This window comes from Crocodylus siamensis, chromosome 1, assembly GCF_052110815.1.
Source record: "Crocodylus siamensis isolate JL-2025a chromosome 1, ASM5211081v1, whole genome shotgun sequence".
In the NCBI taxonomy this organism is placed as follows: domain Eukaryota; kingdom Metazoa; phylum Chordata; order Crocodylia; family Crocodylidae; genus Crocodylus; species Crocodylus siamensis.
The window spans coordinates 413,759,059-413,781,559 of NC_143395.1; the positions used below are offsets into that span (position 1 = coordinate 413,759,059).

Below are 22,501 nucleotides of genomic sequence, written 5' to 3' on the forward strand. Positions count from 1 at the left end.
TACCAATCAGAAAAATTATTTAAATGAGCCGCATATAAATACTGGGTGTAAGCAGGGGGAAGCTTTGCAAAGACCGCTGCAAAATCAGCTCAACCTGCTGCCAGCCTCCTCCCTTCTGCATCTCCATAGCCAGGTATAGGTGAAACATCTGTATTGTGCTGCTGCAGATAGCTAGACAGACAGAGACAAGTGCTTATCCTTATGCTTTGGGGTATAACTCAATAAAAAGGTTGGGTTATAGGCCTGTCTCTTGCCTCTTTTCCTGATTTGGATTGTAGTAATACCTTATGTGCTAAGAGGGAATGAAGGATCACTGGGAAATGTGATTGCATCTTGATTTAGTGTTCAATAAGGATAATCAAGTAATGGAACAGTAACTGTCTCTGAATTCTGTGTCTAAGCTCGCAAAGAAGTCCTGATCACAGATGGGCTGTAGTCTTCTCTCTCAAAAGACCAAACAGTACTGGGCTTTTTTCTGGTAACAGGTTAGAATCATTGAAAAGGAATTATGTCTTCAAGAAAATGACATTTTCTTTGGCTGAGAGAGGGGAATGACAAGAAAGCACAGAGGGAGTTGGAAACAGGAAGGGAAGAAATGTATTTGGTATGGACAAGAGTTTGAGCAATGGCACAGAGATTAAAGCAGATTCATAAAGGTCTCCAGGGCTGGAAAATGTTGCCAATATCTATTGCATTGAGGATCAGGCTATTCACAAAGAATGACTGTTGCAACATGCAATACTCCAAGCACATGGCCCCAAACTTTAAGAGGAAAAAAGGAGAAGAAAGTGTCATTTTTACAGTACATGAGATAATTAATCCCAACCAGTGGCAGAATTAAATTGACCAGATTCATGTTATGTTGCTGTCTACATGATTCAGAAAAGGAACATGTAAATGCTGGTAGGACTGATTTGGTTTTCACTCGGTTGACCCTGAAGAAAGCTGTATGTTCCAGTGCTGATGTTGCTGACTGTAAGCTTAGGAAGACAGCACTGCATAATACCTGTTTGGGAAGGTCAGCTCTGAAACCACAAGGGCTACAAACAAAAGGCCCACTGTCAACATGGTTTTTTTAGCCTGGACAACTGATATTACAAAGATTAGAGAAATAAAAGCTTTGCTTCTCTTTTTTTCCTGATTGTTTATTTTGTGCACTTGTCAGCATGATGTAGGCAATCATTTCCCTTTGGTGCTTACATGCGTCTTTCCCACAGTAGCGGAAAGGATTTGAAAAAATGCGACTAAAACAACAAAATGTCAAGAGAAAGCTTTGCATGGAAGTTTTAGGTAGCAAACTTGTACTTCTACTCTTAGATGTTTAAGCTGAAGTCTCTCTCATTTGGGTATGGTGGGGATTTCTCTTTTTTAGCGTAACAAGGAAAATATATCTGTTTACCAGAAAATGCAATTGCTTTGGTGTAATAAGGCCCACAGACCCCTACAGAGGGGTTAAATGGTAGATTAAAATGGTAAATGTTATTCAATGTATTTTATGGGGAAAGAATTTCTCCTGCTATAGGACAGTCCATGGCAACAAACCCAGATCCTTGTATCATCTACAAGAGAGATGGAAACTGATGTCCACCTGTCTTCAGGGTAGCTTTGATTTATAAACTAACTACTCAAGGAAAGGGCATTTTCAAGAAAGTAGTGATAAAATTGCCCGTTCATGGTAAGGTGCATAGTTCAATTACACTGGGATTCTTTCATAGCTTTGTACCTCCAAAGTAAGAAATGGGATCATCCTTTAAATGGGGACATCCACAACTGTAGATTATATAGAAATGTCTCCCACTTTTTCCCCTCGGCCCAAGAGAGTAGTTGAAGGACTTTTGCTTAAAGAAAGGAAATGGCAGGCCTTAAGACAGAATGATCAACATATAAAATCTGGTGAAGTTATGACTCTGTAGCAGATTTTAAGCAGAGGACAAAAACAATCTGTCCTAAGACGGTCAGAGTTTCTTGGAGGAAGAAGAAAAATTCTTAAATTCAGGAATAAAAGCTATAACAGCTGTACAGACCGCCCCCCTCCCCCCCGAATCAGCAGCACAATACTAGATCTTGTTAGAGAAAACCCCCAATGTAAAATACACTTCACCTGACTACAGGCAGTAACCCTACACTAACAGGTATTATCTGTAACTACTGCAGGTGAACACTTACCTAAACTAGTTATCGAGCCAGCTCTGATCCTTTAAACATCACTTATTTTACATTAGGTTCTTAACTTTCTCCTTAAGGGACAAAGCTACATCCTTCACAACTTCAGTTACTCTATCTTTGGGGATCTGAAACTTTCAGAGAGTCGAACAGGAATACTTATACAAATTATTATTTGATCCATTTTATTTATTTTATTTTAGTTACTGGAATGGTAACTGCTCCAATGCCACACACATGTACGTTGAATCTGAACTGCTGATCATAACGTAGCTTAATGGCTTAAGTAGTTTTTAAGCATTTTAATGTCTCCAAAAACTAAGCAGTAGGTAAACCCACAGGTGGGAAATGCCTATAGCACCTACTGAATTGTGAGTATGTGCGTGACACAATGGAAAAAGGAGAACTAGTCAACACAGCTGGACTTTCCCAAAATCTAGCAGAGTCTTTCACAAGAAGCACTAAGAAAACAGAAAACTAAGCAATCATGGGGTGAAAGGTAAAGCTGTGTTATGGATTAGAAACTGGCTGAGACAAAAGAAAAGGATTTTAAAAGTTCCCTTCAATACTGCAAAAGGCCACTGGTAGGGTGCCAGAAATTTTTCTTCTACTGCTCATGTTGAATATGCTCATTTACAACCAAGCAGTGGGCATGAACAATGACACAAAAATTGCCCACAAGCTGTTTCAATGGTTTTGTGTAAGCTCCTCAAGACAGGAATTATTTCCCTGTATGCATGTTCAGTTTAGTCCAGCAAGTCTCAGACCTTGCAGGTGTGATGATAATAGAAATAGATAAGGAAATCCAAAAGGACCTAACAAAGATATGTGAATGGATAGCATGAGTGGGGCATCCAGGATTTAATACTAACAATGAAAGATGACAGAAATTGGAAGAGTGATTTCAAATACTTGCATATATCATTTAAAGGATTGGTTTTAGATCAGCAACTCATTTGTGTAAGTGTTCACCTTCAGTAGCTACAGAATATTAACCCCACGTCATCTCTGTGGGGCCTGAGAACTGTTGTGAGCAACTTCAATGCATCTTCTCAGTAGGTACCAGCAATCGGACAAAGCAAAGCAAAATAAGTGTTTGGAGGAATAAAACTGGGGGGGAGGAGGAATAGTAAAAACATTACTGTGCCATAATGTAAGTAGGTGGGATCCCATTGAATATTTTATGCAATTTTGATTATCTCCTCTTAATATAACAGTAGTAGACAAGATCTAAGAAAAGCAACCAAACTAACTGGAGACAAGGAAAGATTTCCAAAACAGAGATTTTGTTTAGAGGGACAACATGTAGAAGGTGACAGCAGAGAGATGCAGTAAACAGGGGGCACAGAGAAGGCTGTTGTTAGTGTTCGGATTTATGGCCATACGCCAATCGCACTAACAAGCTGCTGGGAAGAAACCTCCCCTTACAGCTAAGTTATTCAATCACTGTCCACTAAGGGGGCTTCACATCTTCCTCTGAGGGCATCTGGGACCAGCTCAGCCTGCAATGGAATAATTTGGGGGTGGGTGGGGAAGTAGGGTGCACTGCCCTGAACTGATATGGCCACTGCTACAGCCCAGCGCCTGGACTGACAGATAAGCACGCGCTTTTCTTACCATTGCCTACTTCTGCCTGCAACACTTGTTGATAAAAAGCAAGGAGAGCATGAAACTACAGGCAGTGCCCTGGCCTGCCTTTACCCTAATGTCACCCATCAACCTCACCTTTCCCTTGTCAAATTAGAAGTCATGTGTTGCATGTCCTCTAAACTTACACGGCAATAAGTAAGTGCTGAAATAAGGCATGCATCAGAAGTGATTATATTGCAGGTGCTTGTTTAGGAAAAATATATTACGCAAGAGAATGCAAGCTGAAAACTGTGTGTGTGGTTGAAAAGCATCATATGATATGATTTCTATGATACAATGTGATCTGAAATATCTCAGAATTGACAATAACAGATTAAGTAGACCCTTCCTCAGCATTACAGAGGGTTTCTTTAATCCCAAAAGCATTAATCTTAACATAGGAAATTTCACAAAAAAAGAGGATTTACAATGGCTAGTCAAACAGATTACTCAGGTTTGCAAGGCAGATCCTTCTTAGTTTTAATTGTGCATGACAGTAATGGGACGGTGCTTGTTAAGCTGACATTCAAACCCAAATGGAACATGAAGGGAACATACAGTGTGGGTTTGATGAGCCAGGCATACCATAACCTTTAACTTGAGAACTGTCCCACAGTCATTATGAACAAGATTTAATACTGAACAGTCCCACGCAGGGTATACACAGATATAACAAGATGATATCATTCCAAGTTGTTATACTACAACTGCTAAGTGTCACTAGGCTATAGCCATGCAAAACCATGTCAGGTTTAACCCTGCTACATCCAGGGTCTAGGCTGGGTGCTTTAGCTCATTTGTATTGCTACAGGCTCATGCAGATATAAGAATCAACACATAACAGCTGCTGTACACCTCCAAGAAGCAGGTTTAAAGCAGGTAAAATGTATGTATACCCACCCTCCTATACTGGAGGGTTTGCTTGGGGGGGTTTTGTTTGTTTGTGGCATGTCTGTATTTGTCTAATTCAGCATATGAGCAATGGAAGGTGGAAAGGCGTGGTAGAAAACAAATGTGTCAGTACAGCTTTGCCCCATCCTACATAAGTGTCAGAAGTCTGCTTGATGCTTGAGCAACTTTCAAGAACAAGCAAGTGTGTGCTGGGGGGATGGCAGGTTAGACCAGTGATTCCCAACCATGGACTGCAACATGCTGGGGTGCCACAAGATCCTTTTAAGGGTGCTAGATAATATTAATCACTGTTAGGTATGCAAACACCTCCATGACACTAGGGGTGCACTGATAAAGAATTTATTGGCTAATATGGATCCAATAGCTAATTATTAAACCAGGCATATCGGCTAGTACGGATCCAATAACTAATATGAACTGCGGGCTGAGTTGCACTGTGGGCTGCGTCATCCTGGGCCGGGCAGCTCAGCATCACCCATCCCAGTCACGTCTACAGCCTTTTACAGCACCCACCCCAGCCCACAGTCCACGCCAGCGCCTGGGACACTGAGCCAGCTGCTCCACTCCAACTCAGTGTTGAGGGTATGGGGATGTATTCTGGGTGACCCCAGCTCGCAGGAGCATTCGGGGGCCCTGGCCCCACAGCTGAGAGGGAACCCAGGCACCTGGGGGGGGGGGGGAGGGGGGGGGCCCAAGTCAGAAAGCTTAATTAACTGGAGAACATTATCAGCTACAATGGCCAAAAAAAGCTGTAAAATTTCCCTTTTATCAGTGTCAATCCAATAGGCAATCGATGAATCAGTGTACCTCTACATGATACACAAGACAAACCCAGAGATTTCAAATAGGAATCTATAGTGTCAAAAACATTCAGACCTGCTGTGGTCTTGCGACATTTTCTTGTCTCCACTCAGACTTGTACATTGCAACAGAGGATTTTCTCAATTGTTTTTCCATAGTCAAAAAAAGGAGTAAAAGTTTAAGAGCCAGCATTTTTCAAGGGGTGCCTTGAGTCTAACAAAGTTGAGAACCATGGAATTCGATCAGTGGGGAAGACAGTATCATGCTAGGCCCCAAATATGGTTTAGATTTTGAAAATAACCATTTTCAAATTAATTCTTCTAGTGAGCACAATGAAAAGGGTAGACATTTTTAGTATTGAATGAAGGGACAAAACAGGAAACTCTGGGCTCAAATCATTGGCTTTAAAGGCAGCAAAAGGAAACAGAAACATATTCAAGTACTGTAGAAACAGTATTCACATCTCTGAATACAATACATAAATCTGATCAACTGCCACCACTTGCTAATTTTTTTACAGGGTGAACAAAAAGGGAATCCACCTAGGTTTCTGGAATGGCAAGTGAGTACGATGTCTCAATCTGTACTAACACTAGCACATCAAAAGCAATTAAGACCTGAGTTGCACAAGCTAGCATGTTAGTTCTTAAGAGTGTTTCGGTAAAAGTGAAAAAACAGTTGACATCATTCTGACAGCACCTTTCAAATCTCAAGATTTTAGTGTTTTCTTAGAAATTACTTGGGAGTGAAAACTGGATGCAAAAAATGAGAAGTCAAATTAGCAAGTGGCTGTCCAGTACTTGTAAACCACTACAAATCCTGCTTTTGTAGCCTATGCCAAGCCAACACACCCCAGCTCTAGACAGATGTAGGTTTACGAAAAAAAGCTGTATTTTTCTAAGCCAGTGAGAAGTTGTCAGAAACTGCTTCTCCTCCCTGCTCCAAACTGCACAATTGTAAAAGCAAATGTTGAGCATGTTTACAACAATATGAAATTCGCTCAGAATATCTGGTTTGGTTTTTAAACGTTGTATCATTGCTTGCAACATCTAAAATTAATATAAGTGAAAGGTAAGAGATATTTCTCAGTATTATGGTGAGCTTACTTGGTGCACTTGGGTTTCAAATAGAATAAAGTAAGAGGAGCAAGCAGGCAGACTCAGGGCTGCATGCAAACCCTGGAAATAACCCCCTGTTGACCAGTTTTAACCTACTAACATCCCTTTAAATATCCAAAATAAGTTGATTAGGTAGAAATAAATTATACATTTCAAGAAGTGCTGCGAAACAGAGGTCATGAAAGATCTCTCGGCTCCTGTTGAAGGATACACTCCTAATGTATTCGCACTAGTTGAATTCCAACACAAGTTTTTCCTGTCTTCTAAAACTGGGCTCCTTTCCTCTGAAACCTCTACTCAGAATACACTCCTTTTCATTACCCAGCTTCCATTTCATCTTTGTCTTCTCTCCTCTTGGTCACCCTAATCTGATGGGTTCATCCTAAATCTCTCCCGGCCAACAATATAGGGGCCAATATAGAGCTATTCCTTAATGCATCTGTAAAAGATGCTAGTTAAATCTAGTTTCTAGATCTGTGAAGTAATGGAACCTCATTCATTTCCCCCCAATTGATTATTTCACATAGTATACTATCTCAACAACAGGAAGCTTGCAGAGGCTCAGTTTAACATTTTTACTCTTAAAAATGTCCTTCCACTACTAACTTCTCTTCACCCCCCCCCATCCTTTTATTTATTTATTTTTAAGTATGTTGAAAAACATCCCTTTCTACTTGGTATTTATACACCTAACCCTGCCCAAGACTGATGGGGATAAGTCCTACACTCCTTCGCACTGCCACACTGCAAAGCTTCCCTCATGACCGCACCCTTTGGTCTTTACCCACATCAACGTGACCATTTAAGCTGGGTTTTCACAACCCGTGCGCAGGGACCCAAAAGCGGGTTACAGGAATATTTGAAAGGGTCATGAACAGTCACAGAAAAGCACAGGAAAGCGTGGGTTTCCCCTTGCAGGCTGGCAGGGTCCCGTCCTACAAGGCGGTGCCTGGGGTTGGGGGGAGCAGGACACGGGGGGCGCCACGCCTATGAGCACGCACGCGCGCCCCCACACGCACACCTACGGGTGGGGCAGGGGCTGGCCACGCGTGTTCACCAATGGGTGGGCGCTGCTCCGAGACAGGCTGGCTGACACCCGCGTGTCCGTAGGCCCCAAACCTTCCCGTGAACGGAGGCCAACCTCCGCGCAGCAGGGCGGCGGTGCCACATCTGCTCTCCCTCACGCCCCCCGCCCCGCGGCGGGGCCCGGCCCGGCACTCACAGAACTCGGCGATGTAGTGCGACACGGCGTAGTTCTCCTCGCACCACTCCAGGGTGGAGGTCGGCGGGCCCCAGTAGCCCGCACGGTCGGCGGCGGGAGCCATGGCCGCGCTGCGGGGCCGAGCGGGACGGGGCGGGGCGAGGTGAGGCGAGCTGAGGGGACCTGGCCCCGCCCACCGCGTCGCCATGGTGACCGCCCGCGCCTGCGCGTCCGATCAGCGGCTCGGGCTGTAGCCCCGCCCCCGCCTGAGAGGAGGGGCGGAGCCGCGGTGGAGGGGGAGGAGCGGGAGCCGCGCCGCCCTTCGGGCTCGTCTTCCTCCTCTTCCTCTTCCTCCTTCTTTTCATTTTCCTCCACCTTTTCTTCATCATCTTCCTCCTTCTCTTCATCATCTTCTTCCTTATCTTCATCCTCATATTCCTTTTCATCTTACTTCTCTTCATCTTTTTCATCTTCCTCATCATCTTCTTCCTTCTCTTCATCTTCCTCTGCTCTTCTTCCTTTTCATCTTTCTCCTCCTCCTCCTCCTCTTCTTCCTTTTCTTCATCTTCATCCTTCTTCTCATCTTCCTCCTCTTTATCTTCATCCTTCTCATCTTCCTCTTCCTTCACTGCTTCATATTTGTCTTCCTCCTCATCATCTTCGTCTCCATCTTCATCCTCACCCTCACACTCCCTATCGTGGCCTTTCAAAACCCAGCACCTCCCCTCCAGGCTCGGGCTGTTCCCTTATCCCTCCTGCTAGGGGCGGGTCACCGGCAAAATACCAGGGTTTGGAGCTAATCTGGGTTATTTCAGACCCAAAGTGACTATTTTCACTTCCCAATCCCCCTTCTCCAGGGCAGAGTCTGAGTCGGGGAGGCAGCAGGGGGATTTCCATATGCAAACACAACAGTATTTTCAGCTGAGGTGACTGTTTTTATTAAGCGAAACGTGGATATTTTTTTTGCAGTGGGATTTAATCCTTTTCACTGGGCTTAGAAGAGTACTTCCTTGAATGACCACTGGATCTTGCTAGTGCCCAGACCATGCTGCCGCCCTTCAGACAGAGCAGGAGTCCCTGGGAAGAGCACATTCCTGCCTGAAAAAGAGTATAATCTGAAGAGAGGAGTAGAGAAAGGAGGCGAAGGAGAAAAACAGATATTGGGAAGGTTTATAACACAACCAAGGACCCAATCCTGCAGTAAGCTTCTGTATGGATGGAGCCTGGTGCCCCGTAAAAATCCTGAGAATTTGAGATTGTCAAAATAGTAACAAAATTACCGTGTGTTTTTTGTTCTGTTTTTTAAAGTACATGTGGAATTTGGCTCCAAAGCCCCTATTTGGACACAGGCATTTGAATAAAGCTTCTAACCAGTTTAACCAGTACAAGTCTCAGTGACTTCAAGCTGCGAGTCTTGAAGGAGGTTGTACCCTGTTCCATCACTTCAACTTGCTGAACTTGCAAGGGTATAGTCTGTTGGAAGCGCATTGCAAATGTAGCTCAAGCTTTCCAAATCTGTATTTGAGTTTGTGCTATTTGCACAGAAGGGATATTAATGAAGCTCTAGAGTATTCCTTCCCATCCTGGATAGTCATTTTAAATGAGAAACTTCATAGGGAGAATCCCCCCCCGCAAAAAAAAATAAAAATAAAAAATAATTTCCTAATGACTAACAGTATTTTGACTATCAACTTCCACTTCACCAATTCAAAACTACAAAGTGGGAAGAAAGTGAGCAAGCAACATATGATTTAAGTTTCAAAAATTACTTTAAATACATAGTTTAAAAAGTCATGCTCCTTATTCAGTCTCCCCTTGAGTATATGAATCAGTTCAGACTGGAAACTGTAACCGTGGGCTGACTGTATTGATCTGGGCAGTCCTTCCCACTCCTGTGTGTCTCTGTAGGAAAATATAGAAGAGTTAAACACACACACATATATGTATATATATGTAAATATACATATATTTGTGCACACACACATATCTACATACATATATGTACATATTTACAGAGCCCCCTTAATTTGTATGTTTATGTTATATCTATTTTATGCATTTCTATAGTACTTCTCACCATTATAAGAAATTACTTCTGACTTATTTTTGTTCCTCACTTCCTGCAGTCTCAAGAGGAGTCTCTAGAAAGGTCAGTCACACTAGCTAGCATGTACATCTCCTGCAACTGTATGCAAAGGATAACGTTTCACCTAACCAGTTATGACAGTTTCAGCGGGTACAACCAGTTAAATGCAACACTTTCCCTATGTTGCAGAACAGCCACAGTGGAGATAATCTTTCAACCTTGATAATAAGCATTTGAAGGCTGTTTGTTGGCTAGAAACCAGCTAGGCAAATGTAGCATGCACTTATCATGCATCGATAAAGAGATTAGGTGAAGGCATATGTACAGAAATAATAAGCAAGGAACTTCAAGATATTTCTTTCAGACCTTTCCCTATAAAATAAGCACTTTTTCATTAAGTGTTTCAATTTTCCTTTGGGATTTCTCATCTTTAATTCTCTCTCTAGATAAGCTTGACAGCTACAGACAGGTACTAGATCCCTTGTAAGACTCCTTTAAGACATGTAAGGAGGACTGGCTTTTGAAGTATCAACCAGTGTCACATACCTGAAATCATATAAGAAAGAAGAACTATTTCCGGTGTCACTTGCAGTTTATTGGAGATGACAAGGTTCCCTGCAGTTCTGTGTTGCTTGGACATCTTTTGGCATGAGATCAATGGCGCTATGCCAGTTTGTACCAGCTGAGGATCGGAGGCAAAGATCACAATAGAAACGTAGATGTCTAAAAGACGGGATTTAAGCACCTAAATCCCATGCAAGTCCAAGGCATTTTGCCAATTCTGACAAATTGGCATTTGCCAATTCTGCCAAACCTTTATAGGTGTGCAAGACATCATAGGCACTGAAGTTGTTTGGTGAAAACTTACTGAATCCCTTAAAATTCAGCTACTGCTCTTGCCCAGTGTATTCACAAATCAGGCATCCCTGAGCTTGAGTTCTTGGAGAGGAGCTGAGAGCATGGCTGACAGCATAAGAGTCCAGTATCCATAACTGCTTTCACTCAAAAAATGCCTTTTTCTTCACGTTTCAGAAACTCAGGACAACATGTGTAGATTCTGTTTTATGATTTACAAATCAATTAAGAAGTTTGACATAAAGAGTACCTTCTACTGTATGCAGGTTATTGTTATTATAGCTTGTGTATTAAATGCTTTATTTCTATATAACATGCACGTAAAAGACTGAATAAACTGATCAAGGAGAACGCCACCACCTCACAACAACCACATAAAACCTGGAAGTTGTTCTACATGGTTTCCTTAGCCCATTCATGCAGAGGAAGGTAAGCACAAAACCTTTAAGATGCCCTCCATGCTTTGCTTTCCATGTTATTAGGAAGGCATCTGTCCCTGATCTATACTTAAGTCTGAGATGTGTTTTGTTCACAAATCAGGAATTCAGGTGCCAATTCATGCTCATCCATTCACTAGAATTGTATTTTAGTCAATACATACCATACATACCAGTCCTGAGAAATGAAATCCTGACCTCACTGAAGTCCATAGGAGTTTTGCCTTTGACTTTAGTGGGACCAAGGTACCAGTGCAAGAGTGCGACTTCCCATGAAACTCAAAATGACATCAGATTGAAGGGCAAGGACTGTTAGTTAAATATTTTGTTGTATCAACCATGTCATTGAGAGAGATCTTAGACAGGTTTCTGGACACAAAACTGCCTTTAAAAAAATACCTCTGCCGGTTGTACATTTTCTGGACACCACAGCTACAGCAACACTCCAACTTTACGATCAGACTGATCATTTTTGGTACGTACCTAGTCCACAGCAGTATTGTGAAAGCAGCTGATTAGTTAGCCTTCCCCCCGCTACCCCAACAGTACCATGTTATTTAATTAGTCCTTTCAATTTAAAAGAGATTATCAGGATTATGAGAGGCTAGGTCGTAATTTGTACAGGCCTGTGAAGAACAAAGCCATTTTATAAGTGTTATGGGAGTGATGGTGATTATTATTCTGGGTAATGCAATATCTGAGAAGCCTATTGGCAGATGGAGGAAACACTACAGTAAAGGCCCTTTGAGGAAAACTGTCTGACTGAAGAAACCGCAGTGGATTTTAGCAGGCTCAATTACCTTCTCCCATTGGGTAAATCAGGTATAATACCATTGAAGTTAATGGATTTATCCCTCCGGAAAACCAGTATCTATGGCAAGAGAATCTCATTCCCTGCCCTGCTGGTCCCTTTTGGTTTAGGGGCCAGATCCCCAATATCCGTCTTATTGAAGAGGGTTCAAGTTTATGCACATTCCCAAATCAGATGTTATGGTTCTGTTTCTCTTCTTCACAGGCAAAGTCTGAGCCTTGCAGCTGGCTCCTGTCTTCCTGATGTCTCCTCTCAGTTCTACTAGCCCAGGTAAATCAAAGCAGCTTTTCAAAGGCAGACAGCTAGATCTTCAGAAAGTCAAATCTGGAACAGATTCTACTGATTTCAGCGCACTTATATTGACTTAAATCAGCCGAAGCTCTAGCACAGGCCGTTTTTAAACTGGGAACTCTCTCAAACTAGATTCTAAACATGAAATAGGAGATTTTCAACAGGCATAAATGGCAGGAGCCCAAACCCCAGTGACTTTAAAAGGGATTTGGGTACCTAACTGCATTGTGTGCCTTTGAAAATCTTCTTATGCGTTTAAAAAAAGGCCATGATAATTCATTGTTTACTGGACTCATCTTAGACGAGAATCCATTTACACATGTAAAGTAATAACTTTATTTTCACTGAGGAACAAAACACACTGTAAATTAAGTCCAGTTTTGCACGATAGTTTAGATAGACACAACTTGCGAGAACTCTGCAACCAATAATCAAGTCTCCTAAACCGTCACTGTTTTGGGTCCATCTGATGAACAGTAGGTTTCCATTGCTAGCTGATCTTCTGCAAGTCCCTAGACTTCGCTAAAGGCTGCGTAGCCTACTGGCTTAAGGATCTGATTTTCCTTTCATATGCAAAGGATTTATCCTAACATACCTCAATTTGCTTCAAAAGAGTCACTACTGATTTACACCAGCTTAATCAATATCAAAGTTCATAAACCTGACAGGGAGGCAGAGAACCAGTCTAACTCCATCTGTATTTTAACTCAACAATTATCTTGAATTAAAATGCCTTTACTAATACAGCTTCACTGTTAACCATATCTGAGCTAGGTAGATTAGAGCCAGGCTGCAATCACAACCCCAGCTGCAGCACAGACATTCTGTTTTTTTGCATCTCAGTCCAAAGCATATTTTTCTCTCAATTGCTTACTATCTCTCTTCCTCTGCTATTAATTGAATCTAGAATCATGTTATTTAAATTGAGAGCACTGTGTATGCACAGTTGTGTTGTACCAGAGGACCACTTTATTGCCCTTGGGGCACTGTACAAGGAGTCCTATTGAAATCGAGGACAATTCAATGAGTTGAGAAGAGCCCCAGTTTGGTAGAATTAAGGTTCCTATATGCTTCCTTCTCAATGTTCAATATGTTCCTTCTCTGCTGCTGAGTACTGAGCCCCTGTTTGGGGTTAGTCATCCCATTGGGGTTCTCCATACCCAAGTGAAATCCCCCAAGCAGATAACAACAGGGCTCTTGAACTTGCTTAGTTGGATGGAGTTCCATGTTGCAGCCTGACTACTAAATTTAACATAACTCCTCTGTGGGCACTTGTTGTAGATCCATATAAGGCTTGAATTTCACTTGGTGGATATAGTTTCATAGCTTCATAGTTTCTAGGGTTGGAAGGGACCTGAGTAGATCATCTAGTCCGACCCCCTGGTGGAATCTGCTTCCCTGGGTGAAACATGTGGCCTCCCTCTACAATGCATGGGGGGCAGTCAGGGCTTCAAAAATGGTATCCCCAAGAGCTGGCCTGAGAGAACTTCTGGGGATGAGCCACATGCAACTGCACAGGCATATTTTCAGGACCAGAAAGTATGTGTGGGCACAGCATGTGTTTGATCCCATCCCAGTTCTGGGATCCATCACCACAGCAGTATAGTCAAGTCCCAAAACATTCAACATCCAAGACTGGATTGCAGAGAGGAGTATGTCTGTACTGGCTGTACAGGCAAAAAACCTCCTAGATGAAAAGCACTGAAATCAGCCTTGCCTCATAAAATGTTTTATAAGAAAAGCTGCCACTACTCCTACCATCCAGCTCCTACTATTACCTTGTCCTGGGATTGAGATTGAAATTGGGGGGTAGAATTGGGGGGGGAAGGGGGGAGCGGGTGGGGAGGAGATGACCTTTCTAGGGTTCTCATTATACCCTACTAATCCCAGGCTGCTGCAGTAGTCACACAGGGAAGGAACAGAGCAGCAATGGTAACCAATGGAGCGACAAATCTCCAACGGTATTGCAGTATCACCATGAAAGCATCCAGAGGAAAGGAAAAACTCTTGCTAGAAATCCTAGTTAAGTTGTGCACAAATGCCTGGCGTATGTCGTTTTTGAAACTGGTCCACCCATATTCATTGTGCTCTTTGAACCTGCTGGCAAATCATGCCAACTGTTTTAGCTTTTCAGGATCCTTTGAACTCTGCAAGAAATCCTTCCAAACCCCATTGCCTTGTGTGGACTGATCTTCTATTAAGGCCTTTGTTAAGAAAGCAGAATTGCCTCTATTGAATTACAAAGAGTGAGAAATTGGCACACACAAAGTAATACAATTATGGGTTACCAACAATCAGCTATGCTAATCTTGTTCACTGAGCATCCTCAGGGTTCTACTGCGTTCCTTTGTACCACCTACTTGTGAAATCATTGGAGATTTCAAGTGCCATGTGAGGTCCTGAGAGGTGCTCTTCCTCAATGATAGATATATTACTTGGAGCCATGTCATCCGAGTTGGCAAGAAAATGGAGGTTCTGTTAAACAAATCGGGCTACCAAGTGTAGGAGTGGAAAACTCCACATCTCCACATAGAGACAGAATTTTGGTTGCAAAAATATCAGGTTAGCTAAGTCAATAGCTAGGAAAGGAATGAAGGAATGGGGACATGGGCTGTGGGACAGGGTGGCATTGACCAAGGGCTTGGTGTGGGAGTGGTTAGCAAAGCTCTTCTGCTTACAAGGCCTGTCAGTGTCCTTCCCTCTTCTGGCTGGGGAAGTGTTTTCATAGAATCATAGAAATGAAGGTTGAAGGGACCTCAGGAGGTCACATCTAGTCCAACCCCCTGCTCAAAGCAGCACCAGCCCCAATTACATTATCCTAGCCAAGGCTTTGTCTAGCCAGGCCTTAAAAACCTCCAAGGATAGAGATTTCACCACTTCTCTGGGTAGCCTATTCTAGTACTTTACTACCCTCCTGAGAAAATTTTTCCTAATCTCTAACCTAAACTTCCCTCGCTGCAACTTGAGCCCATTGCTCCTTGTTCAGTCATCTGCCCCTGCTGAGAACAGTCCAGCTCCATCCTCTTTGAAACCCCCCTGCAGGGAGTTGAAAGCTGCTATTAATTTTCCCTTAGTCTTTTCTCCAGGCTAAATAAGCCCAGTTCCCTCGGCCTCTCCTCACAAGTCATGTGTCCCAGCCCTTTAACCATTTAGTTGCCCTCTTCTGGACTCTGTTCGATGTTTCCACATCTTTTCTGTAGTGGGGGCCCCAAAACTGGACACAGATCTCCAGATGTGCCTCACTACTGCTGAATAGAGGGGAAGAATCACTTCCCTTGACCTGCTGGCAGTGGCAACACCTCTATGAATGCGGCTGCGTATGCTATTAGCCTTGGCAACAAGGGCACACTGCTGGCTCATATTCAACTTCTTGTCCACTGTAACCCGCAGGTCCTTTTCTACAGAGCTGCTGCCCAGCCAGTCAATAGCAGTGCACGAAGCTTCGGTTGCCAATTCAATTCAGAGAAGATTTGGCCCGATTCAGAGGCTGAATCACCTAATCTGAATTGAACCTGGAGACAAAACCCCCACTCCGAATTGATTCGGAAAAGATTCGGAGATTTGGAAGGCAGTCTTGCGGGGGAACAGAAACTGAGAAGAGGGAGCGGGAGTGGGGTGGAGGCGGGGAGGAAGACTGATATCTGTAGCTGGCCCGTGACGGTGATCTTTCCCTGAGTCCCCTTCCAATCACAGTGCTCTCAGGGAGGGACATAGAAACAGCATATAAGTCTATGTCTGCAGCCTTTCTGTCCCTTTTGTGAGCTGTTTCTGCCTGAGCAAAAGAGGGGCGGGCGGCTGGCCCAGAAAGAAGTGGGCAGGTGGAGATCTAATTGGCACCGGAAAGGACCCCTGCTACAGACTACCATCCATGCTGTTTTCATCCCGTTGTCCCTAAACACACACGCAAAGTCACATGTCACGAGCTTTGCTTTGAAAAGTCTGAGGTGCAGTTTCCCAGAAACCCATTTACATATCTCTTTGAAACTTGGCAGGTTTCATGGCCTCAGAAGGGTCTACCATCTCTGCTGTTGTCATCCAAATCTGCCACACAGTGACAAAGTTATAGGTATTTCAGTGATTCCCCATTATAGTTTATGGCCGAATCACTGAATCTCTCCGAATCAGCACTGAATCTTCTGAAGCCAACTCAGCCGAATTGATTTGGGACAGTAATCCGAATCTCCAGATTGAATCACTGTTCTCTGAATCAGCTGAATCTGAATCAAATATTTCCCTATTTGCAGAGGCCTACCAGTCAGCCCCCAGCCTATATTGGTGTGTGGGATTGTTCTGTCCTAAGTGCAGGACTTTGCACTTGTTCTCATTGAACCTCATGAGATTTGTTTTGGTCCAGTCCTTAATTTGTCTAGGTCTCTCTGGCTGCATCTACAAAAAGATACTTAATGTGCAGAAGACTAATTCTATTGTGAATTAGCACGGCTGGCAAAACCCTGCTAATCCGCTGATGTGCAGTAGACAGTCTAATGAACAATAACTCACTTAAAAATTGTTCATAATGCACAGTAGTACCAATTATGGCGCGTTAAGTTAGTACCTGTTATTACAGCTATTAAATGTAATGTGCCATAATTATGATGCATTAATGTATGTGTAGATGTGCCCTCTGAATCCTAATCCTACCCTTCAGCATATCTACTACTCCCCACAGCTTGGTGTCATCTACAAACTTGCTGAGAGTACACTATATCCCATCTCCCACATTGTGGATGAAGATACTGAACAAAACTGGACCCAGGACCAACCCCTGGAGCACTCCACTTGATACTGGCTGCCAAATAGACATCAAGCCATTGATTATTCCCTTTGAACCCAATGATCCAGTCAATTTTCCATCCACCTTACAATCCATTTATCCAACCTGGACTTCTTTTCCTTGCTTGTGAGAATGTTGTGAGCGACTGTATCAAAAGCCTTGGCAAAGTCAAGGTATATCACATCCACTGCTCTCCCCACATCCACAGAGCCAGTCATTTCATCACAGAAGGCAATCAGGTTGGTCAGGCATGACTTGCCCTTGGTGAATCTATGCTGCCTGTTCCCAATCACCTTTTTCTCCTCCAAATGCTTAGGAATGGATTCCTTGAGGATCTGCTCCATAATTTTTCCAGGGACTGAGGTGAGGCTGACTGGTCTGTAGTTCCCTGGATCCTCCTTTCCACCTTTCTCAAATATGGGCACTATGTTTGTCTTTTTCCAGACATCCAGGACCTCTCCTGATAGCCATGAGTTTTCAACGATGATGGCCAGTCACTCTGCAATCACACCAGCCAACTCCCTCAGCACCCTTGGGTGCATATGCCAGCCCCATGGACTTGTATATGTCCAGCTTTTCTAAATAGTCCCTAACCTGTTCTTTCACCACTGTTGGCTACTCACTTCTCCAAACTGTGCTGCCAGATGCAGTAGTCTGGGAGCTGATCTTGCCTGTAGAGACTGAAATGAAAGAGGCATTGAGTGCTTCAGCCTTTTCTCCATCCTCTGTCACAAGGTTGCCTCCCCCATTCAGTAAGGGACCGACACTTTCCCTGATCCTCCTCTTGCTACTAACATACTTGTAGAAACCTTCTTGTTACCCTTCATGTCTTGCTAGCTGCAACTCCAATTCGCTTTGGCTTTCCTGACTTCATCGCTGCCTGCCTGAGCAATGCTCTTATACGCCTCCCTAATTCTTGCTCCAAGTTTCCACTTATAAGCTTCCTTTTTATGATTTACTGAATTTAGTTTACTGAAGGTTCCCTGCAAAAACCAAGCTGGTCTTCTACCATATTTGCTAGCCTTCCTGTGCATCGGGATGGTTTGTTCCTGCACTCTCAGTAAGGCTTCTTTAGCTCCCCTGGACTCCTCTCCCCAACAGACTGGCTTCCCAGGATCCTGCCCATTAGTTCCCTGAGCGAGTCAAAATCTGCTTTTCTGAGGTCAGAATATTTGTGACACTATGGGTCCCTAACTGAAATATCTGGGTTTATCTTGTGAATCATGTATAGGTGTTTGCACACCTAACAGTGCTAATATTGACTGACACCCCTCAGCACCCTTAAAAGGATCTTGTGGCAACCCAGGGTGCTACAGCACTGTGCTGGATAATCACTGTGTTAAGCAAAGAGCAGCATAGCGTGTAGGATTTCTCTATTGCCCCCACAGTTTCATAGTGGCAGAGTGGGGGTGTTGAAGGGGAAGGGCAAATGTTTCTCTAGATGGCAAGATTGTGCATTCAGATTGAAAACTGGTGCATGGATCAGCTTGGGCCAAAGACCCTTTCCTGCATGTTGCAGGTTCATCAATCAACTCCAAGCATGCAGCCACTGAAACGTGTTTAAGAAATGAACTCATGCTCTCAGCTCCAAGATGAAACTTTATCCAAAACTCTCCTGTGTGGAGGTGGAGAAGTTATGCCACCATTAGGCAAGGGTAATCCCCCCAACCCATCTTGGGTCATACATGCAAAGCCTGGTGCTTCACCTAAGCTTGTGTTGTGGCGGGTTTTATTAATTTTCTGGTTGTGACAGGCATATATAAAAGCACATCCAGAATGATGTTGGCTTCTTTCTCAAACACCCCCTCCTACCCAGCTTCCCAAAGAAAGCAGACATCCGCCTGATGCTGAAATGCATTATGAATAGGGGCTATAAAACTGAACCAGCTTGTGCTCAAAGGGCTATGCAGAAACTCAAGTGTGTCTGAGAATACGGTGACCACTAAGGCGAATTTCCCAGTCCTTGGAGATAACCGCTTTTCTGGCACGGGGTAGTACCTGCAGAGGTAATGCATAGCTCACCTCCCACTTTGATTTCCAGTGGGAAGATCGTGACTTTACATCCACTTTAGGGAAATGAGAGACTCCTCCCTTGCTTGCTTCTGCAGCCATATGGCTGAGGGCAAGTGAAACTCGGGGGCATCTGAACCCCAAGCCTCCGGGCTTGGGCCTGCATGTAGGATGCCCACCAAATGACTTGGAAGCATCTGAAGCCCCAGGTGGGGGGGAGGTTGCTTGCCAGTAGCAGGGCCACATATAGTTCTCGAATGACGCACGGATTTGGCATTGATTTGGCTGATTTGACTTGGGACATGAAAAATTTTCCTTTAAAAAAAGAAAAAATACATATATAGATGCTAGGTTATTTGCAAATGCTTCTCCATTTCTGCTGCCAAGTCCCCTTGAGACCTCAGAGGGCTGACTGCTAATCTCTTGACACGCAACTACATCTCTTGACAGCTGATTTGTATTGGCCCACTGCCCCCCAATGGCTTGAACCTCTGACAACTGGCAGTGGTTAGGAACGCCAATAGCTTGTCCCTGTGACCGTGGCAGAATAATTGTCTCATGACTGGCAGCCCAGCATTCATGACCAATGCATTTGGAAAGCTCATGATAGAGTTTCCTTCTCTGTCCCTTTCTATAGCACGATGTTGCTTTTCTCCTTTCCATCCCTGTTTTCTCCCCTTCTATTATTTTTCATGTAGTTACAGCAGACAGAGATATACTTCTTATAGTTCTCCCCTGCCTTGTTCACACTGCTTTCTCTTTTGGCCTTTTCATAGTATCCCAGAGATTGCTGCCAGCTTGCTGCTTTGACATTGTATAGCACTGTGTAAAGTTGCCTAATAAGGCCCCTGGCATTTCTCTCTTCCTCCCCCACCTCCTAGCAATGATTTCATCTGTCATAGGCCTTACTTGGTTACCTTGGTATTTATTTTCAAACTGTGCTTTTGACTCTTCTTTTTCCATGGGGAATTTGGGGCCCAGATGAACCCAGTTCAAAGTGAGCTGTGGAATCACTGGGGTAGAGATTACCCTCACAACCCTCTGCAGCTCAAAAGACATTTTTTGTTTCACAGCTTAAAATCTGCCCCCCTCTCCTGATCAGAAGCACATGGTGTGAGCTTCTCAGCCAGTTACCTGCTGGAGGAGAAAGTATGGATGTTGAAATCTAGGTATTTTCTTGTGGAATGTCTTTATTTACACCATATCCATGAATCCTTGAATACAGGTAAGCTCCTCTTTCAGGACTTTCAGATGAGATACCAATGTCCAGTTCCCAAGGAACTCTAGCTAGAGAGATTAAGATGATGAAAATGTCTCTTGGTGCTTGCAACAGCCCTGACAAAAAAGGAATGTGCATCAAAAGAAAAGAGATCCATAACTTTTCTTCAGCGCCTTTATCACTTGTGCTCTAATGACACTAGCTTAAGACATCTAACAGCACCACCTGGTGACTCCTGATGTAATAATAGTTATTTGTGTTGACTATGCAAATTTAGCATGGGTACACAAAGCTAGATTAACAACCTGCATGACACTGGGCTTGTCTACGTGAGACGCTAGAAGTGCTGTAGATTCATTCTATTGCGCATTAACATGGCAGGCAAAAACTGTGCTAATGCGCAGTAGAATTAGCCTACTGTGCACTAGTGTCACCTAAAAAATGTGAACCGGTGCTACTGCACATTACGTTGAGTACATTTTATTACAGGTACTCAACTTAATGCTCCATAATTATGGTACATTAATGAATGTGTAGATGTGCCCACTAAGGCTCACGCTAACTCCCAGAGACTTAGTTTGCATATAGGATGAGTACAACTTTGGACAACATGGAGCATCACAGGATACCATCAATGCTTCTAAACCATGGTTTCCTCTTTTCTTTCCTTTCTCTGTGTTAGTGGTGGATCTGATAGGCTTCCACCCACTCCAGTCCCTGTCCCTGTCCTCCTCTTCATTCACCTTTCATGCTTTGATGTTAAAGAAAAATAAACAAGAATGGGGAGGTCAAAGGTCAGCCTGGTCCATGCAGAGATGCAAGTTCAGTGAGACTTCCCCTACAGAGCTCCTCCTCCCCTACACTCTGCATCACCACATCTGGCTGGGTTGGTGTCTATACATTTTGTACGATTATGTCCAGCTCCTCTGTTTTCTTCGCTCACTGAATCAAATTAATTCAAACTCATGCACCCTATGGTCAGCAACTCCTTCCATGGTCCAGTCAATCACATGGGTATATTCCTTCCTCCTAGAAATTTTCAATCATCAATCAGTCCTCATATAAATCACTTCATCATGCAGGCCCACTCTAAACCAATTAACCCCTGCCTATATGTCTCTGGAGACCGGATTATTCTTCAATCAACTATTCTTGGGTCATGTCACTTCAACACATGGGTTCCTCCTTACTCAACTGACTCTCATTTTTTTCTTCCCTACTCAGGTTCCTCAGCAGACAATCAAGTCCATGCTTCAGGTGGCCATCCTCCCCTTGGCTCCCTTTACATCATCATGCCACTCAAGCCTTTATTTACCAACTCCTCTAGCAAGGTTCCTTATCTGACCCCCACTTTCATGGTCCCAGCCAAAAGTAGCTGGCCCATCACCTGAACTCACCACACTGGCTGTCCTCCCAGCTTCTCTTGTTCCTGGTCCCATTCTGGGCTCCTGGTACTCCTGGCTATGCTTCACACTTCCACATGAACTGTGCTACAGCCTGTGTCTGCCTGTATGTTCAGGAGAAGTGACCTGTCAAGTTTTTCTTCTTTCCTTCCAGGTCCTAAGGGCCAATCAGCTCTGACTCCCATTGTACACTGTGAAGTGTCCCAGGGAGTCATTCCTTTTCCCTGGCAGAGTCCCTGCTGCTGCGTGAGGTGGGTATGGCCAGCTGACCCAGTGTCCTGGTAGGTTTTTCACCCCTGCACTTGTGTCTTCCCTCTGGAACAAGGGCTGGGGATGGCTCCCGTTACATTCTGTCTGCAAACTGGTTGAGACATGGATGCTTCTGTGCAAGTAACAATAGGTTTCCCTTACTTAAGTCACTTTTAGAAAGATAAATGTTTGCAAACAGAGCTGGCTGCCAGGTGGTCCAGTAACACAAGTTCACCCCCTTGCAGAGATTAACTCATGCAGTGCATAGGATTTACAGTTTAATGATGCAGAACCCATGTAGGGGGGCTGTAGTGAGAGCAAGGGGTTTCTAAACATGATTACTTTTGACTTGGAAAATATATAGATCTGGACACAATAAGGCACATGCCTGAATACATTTGCTTCCCTCGGTTCCCTCACCACTCTTGAGACTTCTTGGACCAGATGGAGTCCAGGAGCCTTCTCCAACTTATGGAGTCACTGAGTTAGTCAGTGAGCACCTTCTCAAAACACCTTCTTTGTAAAAGCAGGTGGTAAGAGAT

General features: G+C 43.8%; 1 protein-coding gene across 1 annotated transcript in view; it reads right to left on the bottom strand.

The window, feature by feature from the left end:
- Positions 1-8,006, bottom strand: part of ACER3 (alkaline ceramidase 3) — an 80,676-nt gene extending 72,670 nt beyond the window's left edge. Inside the window, exon 1 of the mRNA XM_090030730.1 lies at positions 7,846-8,006. Within this exon, the coding sequence (XP_089886856.1) occupies positions 7,846-7,948 (103 nt within the window). The 5' untranslated portion in view covers positions 7,949-8,006. The remainder of the gene's footprint in view (positions 1-7,845) is intronic.
- Between the last annotated feature and the right edge of the window lie 14,495 nt (positions 8,007-22,501).